Here is a 12289-nt window from a genome sequence, read left to right as displayed (position 1 = left end):
CCCCGACCCCTACATAGACCCCTACATAGACCCCTACATAGCCCCTAGCCCCGAACCCTACATAGCCCCCTACATAGCCTCCTAGCCCCAGACCCAACATAGACCCTACATAGCCCCTAGCCTCGACCACTACATAGACCCCTACATAGCCCCTAGCCCCGAACCCTTCATAGACCCCTACAAAGCACCCTAGCCCCGACCCTACATAGCCCCCTAGCCCCGACCCTACATAAACCCCTACATAGCCCCCTACATAGCCCCCTAGCCCGACCCCTACATAGCCCCCTAGCCCCGAACCCTACATAGACCCCTACATAGACCCCTACATAGCCCCCTAGCCCCGACCCTACATAGACCCCTACATAGACCCCTACATAGCCCCTAGCCCCAACCCCTACATAGACCCTACATAGCCCCCTAGCCCCGAACCCTACATAGACTCCTACATAGACCACTACATAGCCCCTAGCCCTGACCCCTACATAGCCCCCTAGCCCGAACCCTACATAGCCCCTACATAGCCCCTATCCCCGACCCCTACATAGCCCCTACATAGCCCCCTAGCCCCGACCACTACATAGACCCTACATAGCCCCCTAGCCCCGAACCCTACATAGACCCCTACATAGCCCCCTAGCCCCGACCCTACATAGACCCCTACATAGCCCCTACATAGCCTCCTAGCCCCGACCCCTACATAGACCCCTACATAGACCCCTACATAGCCAGCATTAGTAGTTTCTACAGTATTAATACATTTCCCGATTCTTCTCAAATCTTTGCAGGTGTAGTATTATTCTATTGAATCAAATGCATTGTTGTGTCTGTCTCCCTTTCTCCTGTGTCAGTGCGTCCTATGCAGTCCTCGGCCACCAGCCCAGCTGTCTCCATCCATGAGCTGGGTCACACTGGGGCCACTAAGACGGAGCGCACCGGCATCCGCAAGCTGAAGCGTGAGATCAAACAGGTATGGTCACGTCAGCTGACTATTGCATGTCATGGAGAGTATCTACATCAGGGGTCTCCAACAGGTTCATCACCAGCTACCAGTAACTCCCAGTCTACCTATGAGTAGCTCGCCAAACTATTCTGAAAAAGCATTTATTTTTCATGTGTTCTACCGCAAACTGTCATAAACAAATCTCACTAGTATTAGACAAGTCAAGCTCCCGGCTACTATCCAATCAAATCAACGTTGACATTCAACCACCCCTGATGAGCCACAACTGGCTGAAATCAAATCCACGTTGACATTCAACCCTGATGAGCCAAAACTGGCTGAAAGCTGATGAGCCACAACTGGCTGAAAGCTGATGAGCCACAACTGGCTGAAAGCCAAACGGAACACATTATCTGACAATTAATTTCCAACAATATTGCCCCTTTTGTGTCTGTGTGGTGTGGGCTTTTGTGTCTGCGTGGTGTGGGCTTTTGTGTCTGCGTGGTGTGGGCTTTTGTGTCTGTGTGGTGTGGGCTTTTGTGTCTGCGTGGTGTGGGCTTTTGTGTCTGAGTGGTGTGGGCTTTTGTGTCTGTGTGGTGTGGGCTTTTGTGTCTGTGTGGTGTGGGCTTTTGTGTCTGTGTGCTGTGGGCTTTTGTGTCTGAGTGGTGTGGGCTTTTGTGTCTGAGTGGTGTGGGCTTTTGTGTCTGCGTGGTGTGGGCTTTTGTGTCTGAGTGGTGTGGGCTTTTGTGTCTGTGTGGTGTGGGCTTTTGTGTCTGAGTGGTGTGGGCTTTTGTGTCTGTGTGGTGTGGGCTTTTGTAGCCAGTTAGGGATTATAATAACTGTCTTCTGAGTAGACAGAATGACATTCCCCCAAGCAAACAGAATTTGGGAACAAGCTAGGAAAAAATGTACGTGTATCTTGTGAAATGTTTCATAATTTAAAAGTAGCTCTCATGTTAGAAAAGGTTGGAGACCCCTGATTTCCTTTGGCCTATCATTTAATCTAAAGGTTAGTATAGATCTAATCCTCTATAATATAATCTACAGGTTAGTATAGGCCTAATGCTCTATAATATAATCTACAGGTTAGTATAGACCTAATCCTCTATAATATAATCTACAGGTTATTAGTATAGACCTAATCCTCTAATATAATCTACAGGTTAGTATAGACCTAATGCTCTATAATATAATCTACAGGTTAGTATAGACCTAATCCTCTATAATATAATCTACAGGTTAGTATAGACCTAATCCTCTAATATAATCTACAGGTTAGTATAGACCTAATGCTCTATAATATAATCTACAGGTTAGTATAGACCTAATCCTCTATAATCTAATCTACAGGTTAGTATAGACCTAATGCTCTATAATATAATCTACAGGTTAGTATAGACCTAATGCTCTATAATATAATCCACAGGTTAGTATAGACCTAATCCTCTATAATATAATCTACAGGTTAGTATAGACCTAATGCTCTATAATATAATCTACAGGTTAGTAGACCTAATCCTCTATAATATAATCTACAGGTTAGTATAGATCTAATCCTCTATAATCTAATCTACAGGTTAGTAGACCTAATCCTCTATAATATAATCTACAGGTTAGTATAGACCTAATCCTCTATAATATAATCTACAGGTTAGTAGACCTAATCCTCTATAATATAATCTACAGGTTAGTATAGACCTAATCCTCTATAATATAATCTACAGGTTAGTATAGATCTAATCCTCTATAATCTAATCTACAGGTTAGTATAGACCTAATCCTCTATAATTTAAATCTACAGGTTAGTATAGACCTAATCCTCTTTAATATAATCTACAGGTTAGTATAGACCTAATGCTCTATAATATAATCTACAGGTTAGTATAGATCTAATCCTCTATAATATAATCTACAGGTTAGTATAGATCTAATCCTCTATAATCTAATCTACAGGTTAGTATAGGCCTAATGCTCTATAATATTATCTAAAGGTTAGTATAGACCTAATCCTCTATAATTTAAATCTACAGGTTAGTATAGACCTAATCCTCTATAATATAATCTACAGGTTAGTATAGACCTAATCCTCTATAATATAATATACAGGTTAGTATAGACCTAATGCTCTATAATATAATCCACAGGTTAGTATAGACCTAAACCTCTATAATATAATCTACAGGTTAGTATAGACCTAATACTCTATAATATAATCTACAGGTTAGTATAGACATAATGCTCTATAACATAATCTACAGGTTAGTATAGACCTAATGCTCTATAATATAATCCACAGGTTAGTATAGACCTAATCCTCTATAATATAATCTACAGGTTAGTATAGACCTAATGCTCTATAATATAATCTACAGGTCAGTATGGACCTAATCCTCTATAATATAATCTACAGGTTAGTATAGACATACTCCTCTATAATATAATCTACAGGTTAGTATAGACCTAATCCTCTATAATATAATCTACAGGTTAGTAGACCTAATCCTCTATAATATAATCTACATGTTAGTATAGACCTAATGCTCTATAATATAATCTACAGGTTAGTAGACCTAATCCTCTATAATATAATCTACAGGTTAGTATAGATCTAATCCTCTATAATCTAATCTACAGGTTAGTAGACCTAATCCTCTATAATATAATCTACAGGTTAGTATAGACCTAATCCTCTATAATATAATCTACAGGTTAGTAGACCTAATCCTCTATAATATAATCTACAGGTTAGTATAGACCTAATCCTCTATAATATAATCTACAGGTTAGTATAGACATAATGCTCTATAATATAATCTACAGGTTAGTATAGACCTAATCCTCTATAATCTAATCTACAGGTTAGTATAGACCTAATCCTCTATAATATAATCTACAGGTTAGTATAGACCTAATCCTCTATAATTTAAATCTACAGGTTAGTATAGACCTAATCCTCTTTAATATAATCTACAGGTTAGTATAGACCTAATCCTCTATAATATAATCTACAGGTTAGTATAGGCCTAATGCTCTATAATATAATATACAGGTTAGTATAGACCTAATCCTCTATAATATAATCTACAGGTTAGTATAGACCTAATGCTCTATAATATAATCTACAGGTTAGTATAGATCTAATCCTCTATAATATAATCTACAGGTTAGTATAGACCTAATCCTCTATAATATAATCTACAGGTTAGTATAGATCTAATCCTCTATAATATAATCTACAGGTTAGTATAGACCTAATGCTCTATAATATAATCCACAGGTTAGTATAGACCTAATCCTCTATAATATAATCTACAGGTTAGTATAGACCTAATGCTCTATAATATAATCTACAGGTCAGTATGGACCTAATCCTCTATAATATAATCTACAGGTTAGTATAGACATACTCCTCTATAATATAATCTACAGGTTAGTATAGACCTAAACCTCTATAATATTATCTAAAGGTTAGTATAGACCTAATCCTCTATAATATAATCTACAGGTTAGTAGACCTAATCCTCTATAATATAATCTACAGGTTAGTATAGACCTAATGCTCTATAATATAATCTACAGGTTAGTAGACCTAATCCTCTATAATATAATCTACAGGTTAGTATAGATCTAATCCTCTATAATCTAATCTACAGGTTAGTAGACCTAATCCTCTATAATATAATTTACAGGTTAGTATAGACCTAATCCTCTATAATATAATCTACAGGTTAGTAGACCTAATCCTCTATAATATAATCTACAGGTTAGTATAGACCTAATCCTCTATAATATAATATACAGGTTAGTATAGACCTAATGCTCTATAATATAATCCACAGGTTAGTATAGACCTAAACCTCTATAATATAATCTACAGGTTAGTATAGACCTAATACTCTATAATATAATCTACAGGTTAGTATAGACCTAATGCTCTATAATATAATCTACAGGTTAGTATAGATCTAATCCTCTATAATATAATCTACAGGTCAGTATGGACCTAATCCTCTATAATATAATCTACAGGTTAGTATAGACATAATACTCTATAATATTATCTAAAGGTTAGTATAGACCTAATCCTCTATAATTTAATCTACAGGTTAGTATAGACCTAATCCTCTATAATATAATCTACAGGTTAGTAGACCTAATCCTCTATAATATAATCTACAGGTTAGTATAGACCTAATCCTCTATAATATAATCTACAGGTTAGTAGACCTAATCCTCTATAATATAATCTACAGGTTAGTATAGACCTAATCCTCTATAATATAATCTACAGGTTAGTATAGACATAATACTCTATAATATTATCTAAAGGTTAGTATAGACCTTATCCTCTATAATATAATCTACAGGTTAGTATAGACCTAATCCTCTATAATTTAATCTACAGGTTAGTATAGACCTAATCCTCTATAATATAATCTACAGGTTAGTAGACCTAATCCTCTATAATATAATCTACAGGTTAGTATAGACCTAATCCTCTATAATATAATCTACAGGTTAGTAGACCTAATCCTCTATAATATAATCTACAGGTTAGTATAGACCTAATGCGCTATAATATAATCTACAGGTTAGTAGACCTAATCCTCTATAATATAATCTAAAGGTTAGTATAGACCTAATGCGCTATAATATAATCTACAGGTTAGTATAGACATAATACTCTTTAATATAATCTAAAGGTTAGTATAGGCCTAATGCTCTTTCTGTATGTTTGATTCTAGTTAGAAGATATGATGACAGAATGCTCTTTGTGTATAGTAGTAATAATGCTGTAATGTTGTATGGTTCTGATTGCAGTTGGATGACTCGTCTCGTCCGATCAGCGTGGGTTGAGTTTGTTAGTTAATAGTCATATTGCCTCATCAGCTGTAATCTCCACAGCCAGACCATAATGAAACCAACAATCATAACATGACATGAAGCCACCAGCTGAAAGCCCATTCATACCAGCTGTACTAGAATACAGTCAGTAGTGCCTTACCTCATGCTGAGCTGCTGATCATGTTTGCCTGTTTTCTAGCCCACATCTTTAACTGTGTCTGACGTTTGATCATAATCTAAACTGTATTTACAAGGTGTGAGTTTGACTTTCCTTCACGCCGTCATCCCCTCCTTCTGTGTCTCTCCCTCGACGACAACATGACGTCTTCTCCGTGTTGATCCTTTCCAGATGAGTAACAGCGGCTATTCCATCAGCAGCAACGTCACCTCTCCCCGTTCCACGGTAAACCATGAACCATGTCTCCCTCATTGTCCCGTGTTCACTAAACCACGCAGACGAGGTTCACTCTGAACGGTTGTCTTTCTTCGTTACATTGCCTTATGCTTGCTGTACTAACATGTACTGGCCTGTAGCATGCTGGTGTCGTCATGGTAACATGTACTGGCCTGTAGCATGCCGGTGTCGTCATGGTAACATGTACTGGCCTGTAGCATGCCGGTGTCGTCATGGTAACATGTACTGGCCTGTAGCATGCTGGTGTCGTCATGGTAACATGTACTGGCCTGTAGCATGTAACATGTACTGGCCTGTAGCATGCCGGTGTCGTCATGGTAACATGTACTGGCCTGTAGCATGCTGGTGTCGTCATGGTAACATGTACTGGCCTGTAGCATGCCGGTGTCGTCATGGTAACATGTACTGGCCTGTAGCATGCTGGTGTCGTCATGGTAACATGTACTGGCCTGTAGCATGCTGGTGCCGTCATGGTAACATGTACTGGCCTGTAGCATGCTCGTCATGGTAACACTGGCTGTAGCATGCTGGTGTCGTCATGGTAACATGTACTGGCCTGTAGCATGCTGGTGTCGTCATGGTAACATGTACTGGCCTGTAGCATGCTGGTGCCGTCATGGTAACATGTACTGGCCTGTAGCATGCTGGTGTCGTCATGGTAACATGTACTGGCCTGTAGCATGCTGGTGCCGTCATGGTAACATGTACTGGCCTGTAGCATGCTGGTGCCGTCATGGTAACATGTACTGGCCTGTAGCATGCTGGTGCCGTCATGGTAACATGTACTGGCCTGTAGCATGCTGGTGCCGTCATGGTAACATGTACCTGCCTGTAGCATGCTGGCCCATGTTGACTCCTACCCTTTGGGTGGTGGACCATTCTTGATACACACAGGAAACTGTTGAGCGTGAAACACACAGCAGCGTTGCAGTTCTTTACACAAACCGGTGTGCCTGGCACCTACTACCATACCCCGTTCAAAGGCACTTAAATCCTTTGTCTTGCCCATTCACCCTCTGAATGGCACACATACACAACCCATATCTCAAGGCTTAAAAATCCTTCTTTGACCTGTCTCCTCCCGTTCATCTGTACTGATTTGAAGTGGATTTAACAAGTTACATCAACAAGGGCTCATAGCTTTCACCTGGTGTGTGTGTGTGTATGTACCGCAGCATGAGTACTGTGTACGTAAATGAACATGTATCTCCCCCTGTAGCGGTGCAGCAGCCCCTCCACCCCCAGTGGTATCCTGTCCCCTGTAGGCCCCGGGGGGTCAGACAGCCACCTGCAGTGGGAGGAGCGGCAGGGCCAGTGGCTGAGGAGGAGACGGCTGGATGGGGCCATCAACAGGGTCCCAATGGGCTTCTACCAGAAGGTGTGGAAGATCCTGCAGAAGTGCCACGGCCTGTCAATAGATGGATACGTGCTGCCTTCCTCTACTACCAGAGAGGTATGTAGTGTCAGTCTGTCTATATATGGATATGTGCTGCCTTCCTCTACTACCAGAGAGGTATGTAGTGTCAGTCTGTCTATATATGGATATGTGCTGCCTTCCTCTACTACCAGAGAGGTATGTAGTGTCAGTCTGTCAATAGATGGATACGTGCTGCCTTCCTCTACTACCAGAGAGGTATGTAGTGTCAGTCTGTCTATATATGGATATGTGCTGCCTTCCTCTACTACCAGAGAGGTATGTAGTGTCAGTCTGTCTATATATGGATACGTGCTGCCTTCCTCTACTACCAGAGAGGTATGTAGTGTCAGTCTGTCTATATATGGATATGTGCTGCCTTCCTCTACTACCAGAGAGGTATGTAGTGTCAGTCTGTCAATAGATGGATACGTGCTGCCTTCCTCTACTACCAGAGAGGTATGTAGTGTCAGTCTGTCTATATATGGATACGTGCTGCCTTCCTCTACTACCAGAGAGGTATGTAGTGTCAGTCTGTCAATAGATGGATACGTGCTGCCTTCCTCTACTACCAGAGAGGTATGTAGTGTCAGTCTGTCAATAGATGGATACGTGCTGCCTTCCTCTACTACCAGAGAGGTATGTAGTGTCAGTCTGTCTATAGATGGATACGTGCTGCCTTCCTCTACTACCAGAGAGGTATGTAGTGTCAGTCTGTCTACAGATGGATACGTGCTCCACTACCAGAGAGGTATGTAGTGTCAGTCTGTCTATAGATGGATACGTGCTCCACTACCAGAGAGGTATGTAGTGTCAGTCTGTCAATAGATGGATACGTGCTCCACTACCAGAGAGGTATGTAGTGTCAGTCTGTCTATAGATGGATACGTGCTCCACTACCAGAGAGGTATGTAGTGTCAGTCTGTCTATAGATGGATACGTGCTCCACTACCAGAGAGGTATGTAGTGTCAGTCTGTCTATAGATGGATACGTGCTCCACTACCAGAGAGGTATGTAGTGTCAGTCTGTCTATAGATGGATACGTGCTCCACTACCAGAGAGGTATGTAGTGTCAGTCTGTCAATAGATGGATACGCGCTCCACTACCAGAGAGGTATGTAGTGTCAGTCTGTCTATAGATGGATATGTGCTCCACTACCAGAGAGGTATGTAGTCAAATCAATAGATTGATCAAATGGTATTTATATAGCCCTTTTTACAACTCCATTAATAATGTGCAGTAACCCCCCTAGACTCCCAAACAGCAGCACGGCATCAAGGAACATCTCTCAGTGTTTCACATTTAGAACAAAAGTAGCTTCCTATAATAGTAGGAAATAAGATTTCCTTTCAGACACTATGATTGGCACAGACAGATCCCTTGATGGAGATTCCATCTGTGTCTGGGAAAGCGTTCTGACTCTTGACGTCGTGTCCCTGCCTGCCAGATGACAGAAGGCGAGATCAAGTTTGCGGTGCACGTGGAGTCTGTTCTGAACCACGTCCCCCAGCCAGAGTACCGACAGCTGCTGGTGGAGGCTGTGATGGTGCTGACGCTGGTGGCTGACATGGATGTGGACAACATCGGAGGAATCATCCTGATCGACCGCATCGTACACATGGCCAATGACCTCTTCTTACAGGACCAGGTAAGTTTGAGCCAGAACGGCCCATAGGGGAGGAGCCTATTTCCTGTTTCTGTAGCGTGATGTACGAGGAACTACACCCTCTGGAACATCTGCAAGCAGAGACGGGTCCCATTTGAAAGTGTTTGGTTTGACTCGACCGGGGATCGAACCCCCACGTTTCCAATCTCAGAGTGGAAACTATTCCCACAAGGCCACAGAGATGGTCACTAGAAAGTAGTGTCCTGTAAAGGGTTAATGTGTAATGGTCACTAGAAAGTAAAGGGTTAATGTGTAATGGTCACTAGAAAGTAAAGGGTTAATGTGTAATGGTCACTAGAAAGTAGTGTCCTATAAAGGGTTAATGTGTAATGGTCACTAGAAAGTAGTGTCCTGTAAAGGGTTAATGTGTAATGGTCACTAGAAAGTAGTGTCCTGTAATGGGTTAATGTGTAATGGTCACTAGAAAGTAGTGTCCTATAAAGGGTTAATGTGTAATGGTTCAGTTCAGTGACCTGGATGTTTGTCCTGTATCGTTGCCATATTATCATGTTAACTAGAGTCACGTGTCTCTTCCTGACTCGTCCATATGACTATCATAACATAACATGGTGTCAGAAGTGGGATCCGAGCCCCACGTCTCAGTTTGTAGTAAGACCTATTCTCTAACTATAGACAACATGATATGTATCTACCTATCAGCCATGTCCTCTATGTTCCAGAGGACCCATGGAGCCAATGAGTACTTCCTGGAGAAGGATCCAGCCACGGGGATATGTCACTTCTTCTATGACAGCGCCCCTAGTGGCAGCTACGGTACCATGACCTACCTCTCCAAGGCTGTGGTCACATACCTACAAGACTTCCTGCCGCAGTCTACCTGTCTCATGCAATGAGGTCTCAGACTGGGTTTGATGTAGAGCACTCTCTCCCTGGCCTCGCAGGCAGCTATCAAGAGAGTCTAGTCAAGTAATATATTATAGTGTGGAACGAAATACTACTGCCTAGTTCTCCCCAAGTGTACACTCCTTCACTCCCATTCAAGGATGATTTAAAATCATTGGATTGAATTCTTGAAGTGAATGAGTGCACACTTCAGAGAGAAGGGGGTGAACTAGTCTTAGGTAGGAAGTTGGATGGGGTTTGACCTATGACCTATGACTAAGATAATCACAACACACACTCTACTCAAAGGAGTTTTATTGCAGCTAATTGATTGATTATAATCAATAATATAGCAGGTTTCAAATTAAATATATAATTAATTATAATTAAATATATGTTTGTTGTTTATTTTGAGTGTTGGACGACACGCGGTACTAAAATTATTTATAATTTTAACATTTAATATATATGTGTGAATCAGACGGAGTTGTTTAAAAGGATCTAATATGATATAATGAGTGTATTTGACCTAGCCCTCCTCTATTGTATCAGTCTCACCCTGTGTTGTGGGGTTATAAACCTATCCAGAAGTTACTATGTTATCCCCTGTTGAAGTACTGCAGCGGACTGTACCTTTCATCCCACTGTACAACGACATTTACCTCTCATGTTATCTGAGGTGTGGCTCATCATCACCACTGTATGTGTCACAAATACTGTGCATTTATCCATATGTACCCGGAGCATGTCAGCAATGCCTTCATAGCTGCTAATGTGTATGTGAATGTTTATCTGTGAAGTAAAAATAATGACAATGTGATTATATATATAACATGGTTGAATCAGTCCAACAGTGGTTCATGCCATATTTCAGCCTTTTAGCCGTAGTCATTCAGTACAACACTGTGTGTTAGACATTAGCATCCCAGCATGCTTACAGTTGAGACCATAAGGGAAGGGAGAATCTGTTCTGCAGTTAAGGACGACTGAGGCTGAAACAGTTCTGTTTTTGTGTCTAACTTTATTTTATATATTTAAAAAGAGACTATACATATAGTGGATACATAGAAATAATGTATTTTTAACAAAGTACTATGACTGTTTATATAACAGACTCAAGTACAATTAATACTGTCACTTTTAATCAAAAAATTACATTTGATATTCCTATAGACATGGCCATGTTATAAGTCTGCAGTTGAGGACATTTTGACACATGGACCAAGTTGAGGACATTTTGAAGGGGATCAATTCTACTAATCAATTATCACAGTGTCTGCCACCATGTTTTCATTATGTTTTTACTCATTCATTCACACTACCTTGTAAAACAACATGTAATCACTTGAGGGAAATATATTTAAATGCCATCAATTAAATCCCTAAACTAATAACGTGTTCTTCTGGTTTCTCTTCAGCTATATGTCTGTAATATGCAGTCCAAGCCTCTATCAATGTTACAGATATGTTCTGGATGTGACAATAATATTTTAATAGTTTTTATACTGTTCTCAGTAATGATTTGACAAAAAAAAAAATGTAAGGCCTGACAACATGTAGATTCAATAGTAGAAGTCATTGTTCAAGAGCCGAACAGAGGGATGGTGGAAACAATATAATAAATGACATGTATATTTAAATGATCTCCACACGATCTCTGCTACACATTACTCTGCTGTTCTCTCCTGGGCTGACACTTCTTCCTACTGTAGGGGGAGAGGCGGTGAGAGGCAGGACAGGAACACTGGTAACTTCCTTTATGGTTCAGGCACAGGTGAGAGCAGCCACCATTCTTACGGCTGCACTCGTTGATATCTGTTGATGAAACAGGGCAAAGGCCTGGTCAGGAAAATATCATTGGAAGTGATTTGTGATCGTAGATTTGTCAAAGACTTCCGTTTGATCAATTTATGTCGACTGTATGGGTGTGTGTGTGTGTGTGTGGGTGGGGGTATGTGTGTGTGTGTGTGTTAGTGGGTGGGTGGGTGGGTGTGTGTGTGTGTTGTGTGTGTGGGTGGGTGCGTGTGGATGTGTGTGTGTGTGGGTGGGTGTGGATGTGGGTGTGTGTGTGTGTGTGCGCGCGTTAGTATGAATGTGTATTCATCTCACCTCTGCAGTGGTGTCTGTCTGAGGACAGTTTGTAGCCTCTGGGACAGATACAGCG

General features: G+C 41.0%; 1 protein-coding gene across 1 annotated transcript in view; it reads left to right on the top strand.

Moving 5' to 3' along the window:
• LOC115121564 (phosphorylase b kinase regulatory subunit alpha, liver isoform-like) overlaps nt 1-11519 on the top strand; it is a 44874-nt gene extending 33355 nt beyond the window's left edge. Inside the window, 5 exon segments of the mRNA XM_065016361.1 lie at nt 849-967; nt 6135-6188; nt 7420-7653; nt 9064-9264; nt 9963-11519. Of these exon segments, the coding sequence (XP_064872433.1) occupies nt 849-967; nt 6135-6188; nt 7420-7653; nt 9064-9264; nt 9963-10136 (782 nt within the window). The 3' untranslated portion in view covers nt 10137-11519.
• The last annotated feature ends 770 nt before the right edge of the window (nt 11520-12289 follow it).

Source organism: Oncorhynchus nerka, unplaced genomic scaffold (assembly GCF_034236695.1).
Source record: "Oncorhynchus nerka isolate Pitt River unplaced genomic scaffold, Oner_Uvic_2.0 unplaced_scaffold_1010, whole genome shotgun sequence".
Classification (NCBI taxonomy): Eukaryota; Metazoa; Chordata; class Actinopteri; order Salmoniformes; family Salmonidae; genus Oncorhynchus; species Oncorhynchus nerka.
This window is presented reverse-complemented; position numbering and strand designations above follow the sequence as displayed.